Here is a 17,649-nt window from a genome sequence, read left to right as displayed (position 1 = left end):
CGACAAAAATGAAGCAATTAGAGAAACGGCATACCTCACATACACGTACAGATATGTGTAGATCTGCTGCGTTCGTTCAAGAAGATAAGTGTGGTACCACATGGGGCACCCAGTTTTAATGGGTTGCAAAGATGGTGAGACTGTCAAAAAAAAAAAAGTTTTTCTTGCCTGAATCAAGTTAGCAGATTTACAGGCTGCCCCAAAACGGGGCATTTATATTGAATGACAGCTTATTACACTTATTAGCAGGGCTTATTAGCAGCTTATTAGCCGGACTTATTAACACCCCTGCGTTAATTTTCTCAGGAACTGCGCCTCTGCGCAACAGCCACAACTCTCCGGCAGCACAATCATTCGGAATAACAGTCCGCACTTGCATCGGTCTCTCACCTTTGAGACTGCAATAGTGCGGTTATGCGTTACATTCGTACGGAAACGACTGTTCGGCGTCGTACATATATATATATATATATATATATATATATATATATATATATATATATATATATATATATATATATATATATATATATATAGTGTTAATTGCCTGCTATGAATAATATTTCTGCGAATGAGAGTTTTATCTGCAGTATTCACTAATACGTGTGTTTCGTATGCAAACGTGCACGGTCGGGAGTTCTCACTGTACCATTTGTACCATTCTCAATGTACCCTTTGATTTAATTACGTAGAAATACGTCGGTCATTCTTCGCGCCACGCAGCTAATAAACCTGGTTTATTTCACTTTATTATTGTTTTCTTCGATCATTGTTCCTGATCAATATCCACCGACAAGAAGCGCGCGTAAAATGACACGCTATCAATAATAAAATTTTCGTACGTAGCTTCATGTTGCAGAGATGCCAGTTGCTTTTAGAAGACAGTGTTAAAAAGTTGTCGCAGTTTCACCTGAAAGGCGAAGCATCAATTGCGATAGCAAATTTGTAGCGAGCTATACGGAGTAATGATACTAGCTTTATCAGCTGTATAAACTTGGACATGCAGCAGCACCGGCAACACGCAGAACTATTGTCGACGCCTTCGGCGTTTTGCCCGCGTTCGCTCAAAATACGTGCGGCGTTGGTGACTGTTGCCGGAGCCTCTGATATAAACAGAAGAAGGCGCGTTTACTCTACATATATGGTGATTGTAAAGGAGGAAAGAGACGCCTACTTCTGCAGCCCTTAAGGGAGCACGGCACAGAACGCGCGTTTGTTCTCCGCCGTTCGTTCACTCCCCGTGAAAGCGCGCGTCCCTCGCGCCCTTTCACTCGCACATACAGCGTTCGGCGGCGCGCGGCGACGATTTCATCTCCATTGACGTCATACGGAACCTCACGGCGACGGCGACGGCTACGGCGACGGCGACGCCGACGGCAGAAATCTGCTTTTGAGTGTCCATATAATTGCTATCGCAATAAAACAATGGTTCACATGACTGAAACTACCTTTGGTACCCGCCGTCAAGAGTCATGAGCGCACCAAAGCAACTAAAACATAAAAACAAATGTACTACACAGACGTTCTGCGAGAAAAACTGGGCGCCGCCAGCGTCCGCGTAGCGAACGCGCGCTCGCTAGCAGACGACGCGCTTGACAACGACAGCAAAACCGAAGACGCCGCGTTGTATAATCCATGCCTCAAATATATATGTTTGGCAAGATGGTGTAAACATAAATTTGCAGTTGAAATAAAGCACTATTTTAAGAGCGTACTATGCGCAATCGGCCTCGGCGCCGGCAGCGAAAGTGCGTTGAATATGCCGCGGAGCGTGTCTCCGCCCCAATCCAGTTCGCTCGCAGCGCCCTCGCAAAATTTTTCCACACGCGGCGCCTCAGCGGGAGAGCGCCGTTCGGCCCACTCGACTATTATTTAGTACACTCTACTCACTACGTAGAGGGAAAACTGGCGCTACGGTGGCTAGATGGGTAGGTGTGCCGACCGAGCGTAGTTCACCACTTCTCCGCATCATGACGCAGAAGTGGCGCTGCGGACAGTATAACGGCTGAGCTGCGCGCAACGTCGGCTGCGCTAGTACACTCTAGCTGCGCTGCGTAGACGGGCAGCGTGTTTGATAGTAGACAGTTTTAGTATTGCGGAAATGGCACCACGCTAAACGCAATAAAATAGCGGGGTCAGACTGCGCATGCTCAGAACGCTATTTCAGTTTTGCGGATAGCGTGCGTCCGCTATTTCAGAAATATAGCGGAGACGCTAAACGCTCGCTAAGTTTTTAGCGTTGCAAACATGGTGGCACTCTCGGCTCGAACACTTGACATGCAGGCTCGTTTCAAGGCTTGGCGTGGATCAACACGGCTAGTTTGGTTGTCGAGCTGCTCAGTTTGCTGCTTTGACTACTCGCAGCTAGATGGTTTTGCGCTTAGCGGCGCATCGTTGTCTTACGCTATACTAAAACTCTATCGAACAGCGTTCCGCAAAGATTTAGCGTGCGTAACACGCTAACGCTAACGCAAGCATTTTCCGCAATACTAAAAGTCTCTAGTATCGCTTCCTCTGCTCTAGCTTTGAAGTACGCGCTATGCAACGCCATTTTGAGCAGTGTAGGCAAAGCCAGAATGGGGAATTTGTTGCTGTCGTCTAGTCAGAAGACACGATATGCTGAAGTTAATTTTCTAGCTGGGCGATTGGTCACATATTTATTGGTATAAACGCGGCGCTCCAGCCCATTGCATTAAGTACGTAGATGCATTTTTTCCATGCATAAAACAATACTGCAGTGGTTTTATACGGTACATGGAAACGTGTTTACGTGATATTTAGTGAGTTCTAATATTTCAATTTCGAGAAATCCAGCTATTGTGTTTATTGCTGCCTCAGTTACGGTATTTAAATTGTTAAGAGACGAATTGTGTTGGTAAGTGCATATGGTTCACTGTTTGGTTGCAATAAAATAAAGTAATACGTCTTGGGCTAAATTCATGAATATATTTAAAATACAAGAAACGCTGTCATAACTTGAGTCGGCAAACGCAACAACATAAATAGCCTAGCGCCAGCAAGGCCGCAACGTTGGTCCACCACATCATAACATTATTCACAGCACACGCCTCCACTTCAGGTGATTCTTCTTCTCCCTGTTGCTTTCGCGCGCCATGTTATTGCCCTTGACAAGAAAGTAAAGGCGTATAATTGAATAGAACTTCACAACATCCCAGTGAACCACAAATATCCATTGGATGTACCACAAAAGACCAAATATCCAAGACATTTAACGACGTCCAGTTTACATCTATAGTATGTTCGACTGGTACGTGGCAGTCAAGGGTCATCCAGAGGACGTCGAATGTCCTTATGATTTGGACATCTCTTGCACATTCAAAGCTCTCATGCATTGATCGTACATTGTGCGTTATGAGTAGATGCACGCACTATGCCGCAGAAATACAAGAAAATTGTCTCTAATGCCTAACAATGGGAAGCTAGGAGAGCAAAAGCATTTAATTAATTATTTTGCAATTTAGCACGACCGTTGCACGCACTGCTGGAGGTCGAGTAACGTTGCTGCCGCACACCGCGCGCAAAAGCCAATACTTTCGCCATTTTTTCGCTATACTTTCGGTCTCGGTTACGTCATTTTCTTTCTCATACAAAGATGCTTTATTTTTCAGTTATATCTATTAGTACACTGTTGAAAATACGTAACCTTTAATTTGCTGATTTATTACGACAGTTTATAAAGAAAAAAAGAAGCTTGAACTCGCAATAGCCTTGACTTCGCATTGCCACTGATATCAATTTAGCAACACGCGCCTCGATAGCCTCGATTACAGTGGCTAGAATGGGGAAGTGTGACGAGCGCGCCCGCTCGGTCGTGCCGCTTTGCAGGGAACAAGGTAGATGGCGCTGCGGCCCGTATTCACGTCACGCGCTTGAAGCAGAAGCGTTGCCAAGGCGTCGGATCGCCGCGTTTCATTATTCTAATTCGCGTTTTTTTAGCTAGTGTGGTTACACATTTTGCATTTTGTAGCTCAATGATATGATATGCTAATATGGCGTGAACAGATGGCAGAAGCTTGCACGGATGCGGAATGCCCTCAACTAAACGCGATCAACACGCTGTTGGATTCTTGCGATTGCACTATTTTAGTTCACCCTTGGATTTATGAAACAACTCCTAATGAAAGGAAAGTCTGGACCACAACAATACATTTTATTGTATACTTGCCGAAACACAACTTAGAAACACACAAATACGTCGCACGGGTTGGAAAGCAGTCAAGCGTTGGACCTAATGTTTACGTCAGACGGCTAAGTTTCAGATGTTTCTTTCTCTCGCGGGAAGATGCACGCTCCTTGTTCAGGGACTTCGTGTAAAAGTGGAGGCGCGTTATGAAAAAAAACTTTATGATCTGGTTGGTTAGGCTGTCACCGTGCTGTGCACATCCAAGCACGACAGAATTCCTCTTCAGGCACGAGGTCAACTCAGCCAAGCTGTCATGATGTAGCTCATTATAGCTGAACCATGTCGTGAAAGTCATCTCAAGGGCTTCGACGAACGCGAAGAGCTGCTCCGACGGATAGAGTAGCCCACCATTGTCGCAAAAATGTGTCAGCGTAGCGAGGTCTTTGCTTGCATCCTGCGGAGCTACCAGAAGCTCATCGAAGCAGTCGGGGCAGCCGCTTTTCAGAACATTTTTCCTAGCGACATACCCGGCTATGTAATAAACAAGTAATGTAATAAACATCGCTATTCTTCGCAGCATACACATGATCAGGATCAAGCGCCGACTTTTCCAATACTCCAGAAGCTTCTTCGAGCTTGCCATAGACGAGTTGCAAAACAAGATTCGTTGCAGCGCCATCTGTATTTGTGTACAGGAAGTAGCCAGCGGCCGCCATTGTGCATGAATAGTCGTGGGCGTTTCGCCCGTTTGGTACGCGCGTGATACCGGCTTGGCGTACTGAATCGACGTTTGTGGCGAACTCATCCTTTTTCGTGCTGTTGTGGGGCGACTGTGAACTGGTGCCATGCCAGTTAACTGCTGTGTGCCACTGTGCACGCAATTTGGTGGCTTTGACAAGTCTGGACAAAAAGTAAGTTCCTTCTTGCTGCATCGCATCTCCGTCGTGCGCTTGTCAGGCAGTGGCTTGTTTTTGTCATTAAGCATGTTTTTACTTATTTATATCGCTAGATATGTGACTTAATTCATATATAAGTGATCTCGATACGCTTTAGCGATGAAATTAATAGGTAAATGCCTTTAAAAACCTGAAACCATTTGCGGTTTGTGGGATGCGGCACGATGTTTACCAGACGCCGTTACATGGTTTTGACCACTCGTCTCCCTAAGCAAAGGGCTATATCGTTGTGTTACACTGTAAAAGGAACGTTTTTAGACCGTGCTGTGCGCGCATACTACCATTCTTTAAGGGCGGAGGCCATTTGTGGTTTGTCACAGCTCTGCGAATGTTTACGTCGAAGCACCGTCTTCGCCGTTTATGTTGGCGGCGAAACACATCCGGTTCGCGTTGTTCGCAGGCAGTACTTGTGTCGTGTGATGTGGTCAAGTAAGACGGCTATGTGTGTGTGGACCGACAATGTCAGACATACCGTGCATTTCGCCTGACGGCTGCATTACTGTGCACACGCACTTATAGTCGAGCCCTGTATGCATGTCAAAACGGCTTTTCGTGTTTTATTTTGCTATAAAGTTACTGTATCTGCCTTCATCGAAAAAAAAATCCGGTCTGTTGTCGTAAAGCCCTGCGCATATAAGCACCTGAAATCGAGAAATTCGCAACGGTGCAGCCATGTGCGTACACCGCGGTTGCGCAGATTTGTCGAGTGTTCGAAACCATAACTGTCTTGCATAGCATCGTCAATTTCTTGTTTTAGGAGAGCATTGTTTAGATATGTCCCAATCAAGACAGAAAACATTCTGAATATTGACTTTTATTCACAGGTGTCATACCACAGATTCCCAAGAGACCAGGACATATACAAAAAGTGGATTGCAGCCATCAGGCGAGACGAAGGCCCACTCTTCACAGTTTCGAAGGCCACCAGGGTCTGCTCTCTCCACTTTCTTGAGAGTGACTTTGTTGCTAACGTTGCTAATGGTTACCGACACTTACACCAGTCTGCTGTGCCATCCACATTTTTATTCAAGCAGCCAAAGCCGCCGAGGAAACCACCCGCTCAACGGGCACCACTTCAGAAAGTTGCATCATCTAAAAGGAAGTGTAATGGTAAGGCTCAAGGGCTTCCCACTACAGGACAAAAGGTAGACACCCGTAACGATAACCGAGCAGATGACAAGGAAAACTCAGCAGATAGATGCAACAAAAATAGTGAAGGCACTGATGTCAATGTTGAAGATACGGGCTCCACTTTGCTTCCTGACAAACAGCAACAGTCACCAGAAGAACCAGCCTCTGGAAGTATTTGTGCATGCAGAGAAAATATTTCTGCCCTAGAGCAGGAGCTGGCTGCAAGCAAAGCAAGCGAAGCAGATACACAGGCTGAAAATAAACACCTGAAGCTGCAAGTAAGTTCTTTAGGAGAAACTATTGCTCTCCTACAAAATAAACTCGTTGCAAGCAAAGCAACTGAAGCAGAAAATCAGCGCCTGAAGCTGCAAATGAAGGCGCAAAATAATGAATTAAAGCTGCTTCGTACGGAGCTTGTCACTGCACAGAAAAATATTGAGAAGCTGGAAGAATTGCCTCCATTTGGAATTGAAAGATTCAAGGACAACACTGATGACATTGAGTTTTACACTGGACTGCCCAGCTACAAGCACTTCTGTGCTCTCATGCATCTCCTCGACTTTGGAGAAAATGGTGAAAACATTGCACGCAAGCGTACGAGGAGTGGGCTACGAAATGTTGAATATAGAGGTCGGCGACACAAGATTGGTGTAGAGAACCAACTCTTTCTTGTGCTTGTTAAACTTCGAGTTGGCTTATTTCACAGACACATCGGCCACTTGTTCAACGTCTCTATCAGCACGGTGTCAAGAATTTTTTCTGCAGTGCTCGACTATATCTATTTGCAAGTAACAGAAACGACAACATGGATATCACGACAAGCTATTGATGCTGCCATGCCATCTGCTTTCAAGGAGAAATATCCATCAACACGTGTCATCTTGGATGCCACTGAGATTAGATGTGATGTGCCAACATCTTTTGTGACGCAATCACAAGTCTATTCCTCATACAAGTCTACCCATACGTTCAAAGCCCTCGTAGGCATCTCCCCTCATGGAGTACTTACTTTTGTTTCGGAACTATTTACTGGGTGTACGTCTGACAGAGAGTGTGTGGAGAAGAGTGGATTTTTAGACCTGAAGTTTGACACAGGTGACTCAGCCATGGCTGACAAGGGATTTAAAATAAAAGACCTGCTGCAAAGCAAGAAAGTAATGCTGAACATTCCACCCTTCCTCATGCATGGGCAATTTACTCCCACAGAAGTGGAGGAGACTCAGGAAATCGCAGCAATCAGGATACATGTGGAAAGGAAGATCAAGAAAATCAAGGGATATCACATTTTTGACCGCTCGATTCCAATCTCCCTTGTACCCTTAGCGAATCAGATGTGGGCCGTGTGTGCCTTCCTGACAAACTTCCAGCCATCACTTCTGAAAGAAGATACAAACTGATCTGTCCACAGTGTTCCTTAAAGACGCCTTATTTTCTAGTCATATGTTGTCAATCCTCACTACCTCGTGATGCTGCCATCTTCTGTGCAATAAAATGTTTGCAGCCCTACTTGTCTTTTTGACATGCCATTCTTGCGTTGTTTACTGTATCAGATTACAGTGCTTGACAGATATGGCAGCAGTGTGTCCATGTAAAAGTTGTCGAGCACCTCTCTGGCACTTTTCCATTCATTCTCATTAAATCTTATTCGTTCGATCAAAAGAAAATCTCCTCCATATACCACAAAGTCACCCCAGCGCAACTGTGATACACCCATCTGCCCAAGCAGTTGATGATAATACTGGTGGTCCCTCTTAAGCTCTGGTACACCATCCCTGATTATGCAACAGAAATCAGTGTTTAGAAGGGCAGACGCCTTGTGGTCACGTAGAGAGTAGGGACACTTGATCTCTACTACACCATAGGATTGTTCTGTGGGGTCGTACACAATCCTGTCGGGCGACGCACCCAACCAAGGAAAGGCTGGGTTAACCAGCAATCCACAGGTACTAACTGTAGGAGCGTGGCCCAGACGGCGTAGAGCATCCTCGTAGCGTTGAGCAGCTAGCGGTTCCATCTTGATGCCGTAACTGGAAAAATGTAACGGAAATAAACTGAGTGCAATGTTAGTTACTGCACAATGTCTATTACAATTTTTGGATATGCTAATGCCACTCTGTGGTATATATACTTAGTTCATGCATTTAAAAGGATGAAAAGAAAATACTAACTTGACTGCAGCAACTCTAGAAAGGTCTCTGGCAGCTGTGAGGTTTTGCAGGCCCTTTACTGTCCACTCCTTCCTATTCAGGACCACACCAAAGTTGGAGGAGGTGACACGAAGCCGGCGTTCCTGATGCCATGTTGCACTTTTTGCCTGCTGGCGGCTGTCCTTTTCAAGTGCTTCAGCTGCCACTGGTGTCATACATATCTCCTGATGCATGAAATAAATGCCAGACAGATGTGAAAATTAAAAACATTGCATGTTTCTCACACTCAGTGCACACAAAGGCCTGACGGATAAAAAGATTTACATCTTAATATTTGTGGGGTTGCTAAAGATACAAAATATTACATCTGTCCGATACGACCTAGTGACGGGAACTATATGAATGTGCACATCTATGTGCTACCAAACGGGGGTCAAAGGCAATTAAAATATTAAATGTGATGACTCAGCCTATAGCATCGAAACCATGGCTAAATATAATTCACACAAGGGTTTGGCACCCACACACAACAAATAGAGATTCATAGTAATTCCTTGCAAGGAACATTGACCATCCTCTGACCTGCACAACACTGTTTGTCCCAAGGTGTGCTGGAGGATTCCAGGCTGTGCTGCTTTCGAAGAAAGTCAGAGTCGGGATGCTTTCCCAAGGATCTTCTTCGTTTGCTGGTTGTAAGCCAGAAAGAAAAACGGTGAAACCGTGTGGCAGCAGGGACTGCTGGTAGCTCTGTGGCGCCAATGAGGACACCAGCCCGAACCTGGACTGCACGGTCTCGCCTTCGTCGGTTAGGAGGAGCGCTTTCGCGAAGTCATTATCGGGGTCAAACGAAAGCAGCTCTTGAGCAAACTTTTGCTTCGCCTCTTCTTGCTCCTGCCGATTTCTACGGCGTACACGGCGCTCCTTCGGCAAAGCAAACTTTGGCGCACTAGTCCCGCCTTCTTTCACTTTGCGCCAGTCCACGGATTGAAGCGGGCATCCTCTGATCGCGCTTCTGCGGGGAATCCTCCATTGCTGAGGTAAATCCGTGCACGAGAGCTGGTCCGGCGCCTCGGAGAAACCCTTTGACTGTAGGAGCATGACAGTCCTCAAAACAGCGATCATGTGGTTGCAGGCGAGCTTTCCTGCCGGGCAGTCGCAGCTTCCATCGATGATGCGTGTCGTGTCCAATGCTATCATCACGGAATACGGTGGCGCGTTCTTTTTTTTTGCTTCGGTAGCATGGCGCCTTCAAAAAGGTGAGCCCGGCGCTGGAAATAAATAAAGAATGCTAAGCTCCTCCATCCATGACTTCAGACAAGAGAATCAACTATATCACCAGCTCATCTATAATTTGTTTTCTTAAACCTAAGCTTAAATAAAGTCATGATGATTTCTTAACATTCACACAACAACAAAGCGCTTTTATCACAGAAGTTCAACGGTTGCGACTATCGCCCGTTTACATGCGATACAGTTGCACAAATATTTACCTGCTTTGGGTGACATTGGTCTTCAGGGCACATACGTTGACGTACGATTCCACGTGAAAGTTGTAGCTTCGTTCGTAGCTTCGTTTCGTTCCCGATCGTCCTGCATAAAATTCATGTACGCTGCGATCTGACAGCGGAGGTAAGACGGCGAGGTCGTTCTTCCATCCAGTGATGGGGAAAATTACCTTCCCTGAATGGTGCGACATCGTTGGGAGTGATTGCACAAACACGGAACACAAAATGCTGCGCAGACGATTGTTCACGTCAAGATAAAACTTGTCTATCCCTATCGCATTCGCATGTGCACTGCGTTTTGTGTAGTGTTTTCATGCACGATGGCGGCGCTGCACAGTGTTGCTTGAACACTCCAGAGCTTTTTACAGTGTTGCTGGCATTTATGCAACTCGTCTATTGTTAATCAGCGAGTCCACTGGCTTGGCACTACTGCCATCTCCAAGGAGAGAGGTCAGTGAACCTCCTGAACAGTTTCCACTGTTTGGGGCCTTCACCAAATCATAAAAGCTTAGGCAGTTGACCGTTATCAAAAACTGCGTTGCCGTAGGGTGATCGTTGCACCCTGAAAACTGGCGAATGACACCAAATAACTTTTCAATGCAGTCTTGGCTTAGACGGCTTGTGAGGATGAACTTGAAGTTCAGCTTTTCACTCGCATACCTCAGTAGGCCAAGGGTAGCATGCAGAGTAACTCTCAGTCCCTCGGCGGTGCTTCCTGAAATGAATCCAATTTTGGATGGCTCTAAGGAAGTTTCCCACTTGTTGAGGTATTCTAGGAACTCTTTTATGTTCGTTTCTTGAGGAGAATCTATCTTCAGTCCTTGCGATGGAATACGTGCCGTCATTGCTTCGATTAGCTTTACCATCCTGTGCACAAACGCCTGTGTTGGAGCTGGGTTGCCCCAACGCCTAGACACTTCATTCTTATAAAAAAATAGGCCACGTAGTACTTCAGCACTGAACAAATGGAAGGCTAAGTTTACCTTCATCTTCTCGAAGTTGTTTGGGTTCACATGGGAAGCGGTGATTTTAGGCATCACTTTTAGTGTGACGGCGCATTTATCTTCATCATACGCCCCTTTGATATGCTCCATGTACACAGCACCATCTGGGGTTTTGTAAGGGGCTTTTATAAAGCCATTCCTAACACACTTCATTAAATGTGGGAAGTCTGATATAAAGAAAAGGCGCCGGCCTTCCTCGACAGGATGCGGCACAGAAGACTTTATGGCTGTTGAAGACCCCGATATACCAAACCTACGCCACATGGACCGATTCCATGATGCTCCATCCGACGTTATAAAATCCACTTTGAGGCCTGCTTTCTCTGTAAGCAGCACGGCTTCCACAACAATCCTTGAAAGCAGTGCAGCTTTTACATTTCCTCTGGAAGCAAAAACTCCCAGTATTTGATGCCAGGAGCCTGTCAACGGTTGAAACAAAATGACCATGCCATGATCACATGGAATGTGCTTTTCGCTGTCAGGTGTGAACGCTCCCAAATCTACAAATCCTTCTACCTTTCCTGCGGTACCAACACTCAAGCACTCTGACAACTTCATTTCGTCTATTATGAGGCCACCGTGTCCTTTGAATTCATCCATTGATTTCGTTTTCTCGGCAATCCCTGCTAACACCATGGAATTAAAGCCAAAGCCGCTCTTATACTTGCGCATGTATACTTTCAGGCACGAGCGACTCGGCAGCAGCAGTATGCCCTCCCGTCTCACGTGTTCATACAGCCTAGGGCTCTTCATTCGCATTATCATGCATTCCAATAGCCACTCTGGGTTGTACTTCATTCCCTTTGCCGACTTACGTCGTGCACCCTGAAAACATTGCATGATAGCAAGCCTTTGCTTGGGCCTGAGATCTTTTAGTCGGTTTTCAAGGACGTTTTCTTCGAGCTCCTCACTTTGCTGCTTCAGTTTCTGCATATTATCTTCATACCGCGAAAGCTTAGCCCTTAATCGTTTAAGAGCTTGTGTTTGTGTCCTCCTCCTTAATGATAGACGAACAGCTTGAGTCCGACTGCGTTGTTTCCGCGAAGATCTTTGATTGAGGAGGCCTTTCCTGAGAAGTTTACAAGAAACGCATTGTTTTTTCTCTTGTGCGGTTCCATGACATTTTGAACTGGATATTTCGGTACCAGTGACAAGGTACCTCTTGTTTCCGATAGCAAACGGAAATTCTTCAACAGTTCCAGCCCCTGAGCACACGCTTAGAGCGTCTACCTGCCCTAACAGTGAGGCAGGGTCGTCACACACATCGTGCAGTATCTGTATTCCTTTCACAAACACTTCTTGCTTCACTCCGTTTTCTTCTTGTGTGAAAACAACCAACTTCCTGGCGAACAAGATGCTCTTGTCTTTTCCCGGTTCACACACGCTGTAACCAACAATCAGAGGAGATACACTGAACGTATGTTTCCCCCACGAGGGCGACGGTAAGGCGAAGTTCTCAAACGGCATGCATGAATCGCTGTTGATGTCAACACTGTCGATCGCGTTCTCAGCACTTACTGATGTGGTTGTCTCTTGTGCACGCTTCTTCCTCGGTGGGGCATGCTGTTCAGTCCTTGTGGGGCGCTTTCTCTCCGGTGGCAGCCTCTTTGAGCAATAGGCAGGTAGGTTCGGGAACCGAGTAGGAACCGCTCCCGGAAGCAGCACAGGCCTGGTTCTGTCAATGCGGATGAGCTCACCATTCACTGTGTGCTCAAAATATCTAGAAATGAACCTATCGTCGAAGTGGAGTTCGCACACTGCACAATTTTCTTCCAGTTTCTTGTCGGCGCGAGGAACAGCGCGTTGCCACTGTGCGAGCAAGGTTTGGTCCTTCGGTACACCAAACAAGGCCAGTTTATTCTTGTTAGACTTATAGCCTGTCGTACACCCAGGCACAAAACAATGACTCTGCCTCCTTGGCATGACTACAGCATGACTACACACGACGGGGGTCAAACTTGCGCGCAGAACCGTAAAAAGAACTGTACGCACGTGGCATTCACCAAAAAGAAACGGCGAGCTTTTCGGCGCGGCGGAGCTTCAGCGACGTGAATGCGGGAGCGAGCGCCCCCACGCGGTTCCCTCTTCTCCGGCTTCAGCGCCTCCCATATGAGCCGCTCGCCGGTCGTCACACTTCCCCATTCTAGTCACTGTACCTCGATGCAAGTGCGCAGCAATGTTCCGGGCGCGAGCAGCGTGTGCTTTATTTGTCTTTTCGACTTTTGGGCGGTTGACCATGGCCCAAGTACGTATATACTAGGCAGAACTGTACAGTTGCGTGCTGAAATTTAGAGCTGTGCTTCTGACTGCTATTTGTGGTACGTTTGTTCGCCTTGCGGAGCGCTTACGGGAATGTTCTGGAGGCAATGTTTTGATGGTTAATTTTCGCACATGTTTGTATCGCTTGGTTTCCATAGTTCCTCTTCAAGTGTCAGGGATATTTCTCATTTGCAATGCCTATCTCTAAGTCTCTGGCAGCATTATGTTATTGGCTCTTTTGTGATCTGAGAAGCTGCCTGACCAAGTTGCCTATGAAGATGAACATTCCATCTCTGGATTCTGCTTGCGTGGAATTTATTTTACCATATATTTTTCAATGCAGCTAGGAAGTACTGGCTTTCTATTTTGAATCCGGTGGCCCCAGAAGCAGGTGCTGGCAAGCAGGCCATGCACTTTTGGTCATTAATTAGTATGTGATACCACCTCTTACTACTCAGTTTTATTCTTTTTAATTATAATTGTGGCACTGTGCCTACTAGTCATTTTGTGCCTACTCATTACTTGTGTTTTAATGAAGTTTAATTTTCAAGAATCTGTTTTTGATTACGTTTTTTTTAGATCCGCGTTTAACCTGTTTCTATACAGCGAGAACATGTAATGAATAATTTCATACATGTGCGTGGCTGGGGGCCGATCATTTTTGTAATAAAGCTTTATCAGTTGTATAAATAAAAAGTAACATTGGTATGACATTGCGAGTTTCACTGGTGTGCTTTACCTAGTGCTTATTGAACTCACTATTTTTCATTTATCCATTGCAGGATTTGTAATGATGCATAATGATCAAAATGCAGATTTACGATTTTGTTAGCACAGTTTTCGGATTTTGATGAGCGCTAGAACTATATATAAATGTTGATAGTCACTTTAGCGACCACCGAAGAGGATGAAGGCAGAAGCCTGCCCACTCACGAAGCATTAATTAAATTATTTGTCATTCTCATTCGCATGCGTTATATTTATTGTTTTCACCTACCAAAGTTGTGGGCTCGAGTGCCTTAATTAGCTTCGTCATAATTAACACCAATGGTTGCGGGCTCTACTCCCACCAAAGGTCGAGGATTTGAGTGCCTTAATTGTATCTTAATTAACTTAGTCTTAATTAACACCAAAAGTCGTGGGTTCGACTTCCACCAAAGGTCGAGAGTTCAAGTGCCTTAATTAACTCTGCCGTAATTAACTTGCCTTAAGTAACTTCGCTCTAATGAGCACCCAAGGTAGTGGGTTCGACTCTACCTTCACCATGTCAGTTGGAATCCAACTTGGAGATAATTTGGAGATGTGGTCGGTCCGCCCCTATCTCCAAGTGGTTTCGACTGCCAACAAAGGCCGTGGGTTAGAGTGCCTCAATTAACTCTATCTTAATGAACTATGTCTTAATTCGCTTCGACCTAATTAACACCAAAGGTCGAAGGTTCAATCCCCAATTTTGGTGCCATTGAATTTTGGTGCTGCAACGCTGGACATCGGATTTTTCGACCATTGAACCATCTAAGGATTTCACCTTAATAAGTGTTGCAATTTATATTTTCACATTCACACGTTAACAAAACATTTCATGGAAAGTAACCAGCTACATGCCGACAATGGGGGTAACTGTGCTATTAGTGTGCCTCAACAGATGTACCATCGAGGACAAATTAAATGCGAACAGCGGAGCCTGTGGCCGAAGTATAACTAAAGGCATACGGTGCATGTCGTCGGCCAGTCGTTGTGCAGGTGCGTCGGGATGTAGTTCTAGAGGAAGAGTGGAGCGCTGCTCGCCCTATTGCGATAAACGTCACCCGTATTTTGCCCGAAAGTTGTTTTCTCATCTCTCCTCGGCAGTGCCATACCCACCAGGCAGTACAGTGTTATGGTGACTAGCACCATCGCTACATCTGTAGTGCAATATAGCTGGCATGCACCCAGCTTGCTAACGTGCATTGCTTTGCTTTTGTTACCACCATCAAAGCTGCCAGTGTCTAATCGTAATTTGAATAGCACGAAAAATGTATTGCATTGGATGCGCACCAACAGTGCTAGCCACCTTAAAAGTAGGAATGACACTGCAATGGCGGGGTGAAAATACAAACTTAAAAAAATACAGGTGCCGTAATACGCACTAGGACAAGCAGCCCTGCACTCCGCATCGAAACCACATGCATGTGTACAATTGGCTGGCCGCCGCCGCACACTGTGCTGTTAGTTACCCAAGTAACCACGGATATCCGTGGGACGTCCGCCACAAGTCCGAATGTCCATCCATCAGGATATCCAGCACGGACGTCCATAGGACGTACAAGGAATGTCCATATCCCGTTCGGATGTCCAGAGGACATCCGATTTTGATCGTCCAGTGGCTGTACATAAATGTGCATGCCTAGGACATACATAAGTTAGGACATGGATGGATCGATGTCCTAATATGAAAAATTATGGTTGGAAATTGTATAGGTTTGTAATTAATATTTGCATGTTTCTGCACTCTATCGGATGCTTGGAGTTCTTTTTGCAAGGCAAAACGAGTAACTGACCTATCCTTGCAACTTAAGATGACAATTATGAAAATTTAATATTTGGACAAACCCACTCTAGCATGAAAATTGCGCAATTTTTCTCCGTATACAGCAATTGGCATTATTATATTACATGCCTAGATCATGAGTACAGTAACATTTAAAATTATGTTTATGGAAAACTTGCAGAACATTGAATCGCCCACTAGAAATCACTAATTACGTAACATGGAGCGAGTGTACTAAAACTATCCATCATTGCGGAAAGGCCGATTATGAGCCCCGCCCTCCAACTTGTAACTGGGAAAAATTCTCGAATTTATTTTGCCAGGACCATGATCTAATAATGTTGATCACCTGGGGGTTCCTTAGCATGCACCTGTATCGAAGTACACAAGCGTTTTTGCATTTCTCCCTTATCGAAATGCAGCCGCCACGACCTGAATTCAACTCGCAACCTTAATCTCAGCCGCCTAACAGATCTCAAAGGCTATGTTTTCGCTGGCTGCATGAATGATTACAGAAGCAAAAAATAAAACAGGCGCCATGTAGCAGTTGCCAATCTCTAAGGCTATACGTTTACTACGCTTTCGCTAATTGAATTCATTGGAAGTTGGAAACACGTCCAAAATGTTTAGTTTTACGACACCACTTATTCTTAAAACAAGTAATTGTTCCACTGTCTAATTTTATATATTAATAATAATGTTTCAAGAAACTATATTGACGTTGATGTGTCAAAAACTCATGGCAAAGCACGCTGTGCGACGATTCAGTGTCGTGTTGCGATCCAACCGAATCCAATCCGAGGTAAAGCCATCATTTCAATGGCGGCGAAGTGCCCATGCGGCCGGTCAACTGTCGGTTCGTTTGCCATCTTCACTGCCTGCCGAAGTCGCCTGCTCAGCTATTGAGGTATGACGGCTACATCGATCTCTATTTTAGCCATTACAATAACGGAATGTGTTTTGTTTGCAGGTGCCATCAAGCCCTAAAGTGAGTGAAAAGCCGTACACGCGAAAGAAAGCGCCACTGCACACAAATGCTGTATTTGAGGACTTCGGATCTCGCACCGGCAGCCAGCAGTCAACGGCCCGAGTAGCAAGTCAGCACATCTTCGTAAAGAAACAACTGTTTATTTCCTAGCAGTGCAAACGTGGTGTTCGCCGGTCGGTACCGCGCAACTGAATGTGCAGGTGTGAAAGTGCGCGACGGCGCGCGTCGGCCAGCGGGAAGCCGCTCCCTGCTTGGGAGCAATGTGACACGCGTGTGCCGGCCAGGGTCCCGCACGACGAGCAGGAGGTAGGCGCACACTATGTACTGTGCTGCCGTTTTCTGGTTTCTGCCACACGTATATTCTTGCTTGTAACTGTTCTTTATTCTAAAGCTTGTGCCTGTAATGAATCGTCGTAGGGTTTGACAGTACAAATAAGTAAATGTGATAATCGAACGACACCTCATTTAATGGTGTTGTCTTTCCCATATTTGTTACTCTGCTTAACATGCTGAAAGGAGTTTCTATTGATTTTGTATGTATTCGCGCTGTCCTAGCTTCAGTCATGATATCTGGATCTGTCAATTTTCTTTTTTATCGGCGAGTATATTTGTTGTTATGAACATTATTCATGTGTGCATTTTGGACTTATGTTTAAGCTAGCAATAAAATATTTATTGTGTTTTGAAGCTTGTGTGGGCCTATTTTTTACGTTTAGTTACGGCAGAGCAGTGACAGTGAAATGCATTGAAGCACCCGACCAGTGCATAGGTCCTTGAATGCATTCCACTATTCATGCTTCAAGGTGTGCGCACACAAATCTATATATACCTTGAAGGTCCTGTGAATATCCGTGTTGGATATCCATGTCGGATGTCCTACGGACGACCAAAGCGGTTACCTTTGGATTTCCCAGGGACGTCCCTCGGACGTACACTGGACATTCACGGATATCCCACGGACGTCCGGAATATCCAAAATGGACGTCCG

General features: G+C 45.5%; 3 protein-coding genes and 1 long non-coding RNA gene across 4 annotated transcripts; 2 read left to right on the top strand and 2 right to left on the bottom strand.

The window, feature by feature from the left end:
- Nucleotides 1-4,916: 4,916 nt before the first annotated feature.
- LOC119434640 (uncharacterized) lies at nucleotides 4,917-7,975 on the top strand. The gene is made up of 2 exons (XM_037701741.2): nucleotides 4,917-5,055; nucleotides 5,925-7,975. The coding sequence occupies exons 1-2, from the start codon at nucleotides 4,990-4,992 to the stop codon at nucleotides 7,626-7,628; spliced, it is 1,770 nt and encodes a 589-aa protein (XP_037557669.1). The 5' UTR covers nucleotides 4,917-4,989; the 3' UTR covers nucleotides 7,629-7,975.
- Nucleotides 5,899-10,277, bottom strand: LOC119434641 (uncharacterized). Its single transcript, XM_037701742.2, has 3 exons — nucleotides 8,961-10,277; nucleotides 8,400-8,602; nucleotides 5,899-8,258 (listed from the first exon to the last, which is right to left on the bottom strand). Exons 1-3 carry the CDS (start codon nucleotides 9,573-9,575, stop codon nucleotides 7,778-7,780), a joined length of 1,299 nt encoding a protein of 432 aa, XP_037557670.1. The 5' UTR covers nucleotides 9,576-10,277; the 3' UTR covers nucleotides 5,899-7,777.
- A 665-nt stretch (nucleotides 10,278-10,942) lies between these two features.
- LOC125941729 (uncharacterized) lies at nucleotides 10,943-11,820 on the bottom strand. Its single transcript, XM_049659543.1, has 2 exons — nucleotides 10,982-11,820; nucleotides 10,943-10,946 (listed from the first exon to the last, which is right to left on the bottom strand). The coding sequence occupies exons 1-2, from the start codon at nucleotides 11,818-11,820 to the stop codon at nucleotides 10,943-10,945; spliced, it is 843 nt and encodes a 280-aa protein (XP_049515500.1).
- Nucleotides 11,821-16,364: 4,544 nt separating this feature from the next.
- LOC119434642 (uncharacterized) lies at nucleotides 16,365-17,348 on the top strand. The gene is made up of 2 exons (XR_005188632.2): nucleotides 16,365-16,580; nucleotides 16,644-17,348. It is a non-coding gene; the product is annotated as an uncharacterized LOC119434642 (long non-coding RNA).
- Nucleotides 17,349-17,649: the final 301 nt, after the last annotated feature.

This window comes from Dermacentor silvarum, unplaced genomic scaffold (genome assembly GCF_013339745.2).
Source record: "Dermacentor silvarum isolate Dsil-2018 unplaced genomic scaffold, BIME_Dsil_1.4 Seq144, whole genome shotgun sequence".
NCBI lineage: Eukaryota > Metazoa > Arthropoda > Arachnida > Ixodida > Ixodidae > Dermacentor > Dermacentor silvarum.
Note: the sequence above shows the minus strand (reverse complement) of the source record. Positions and strands in the feature narration are given on the sequence as shown.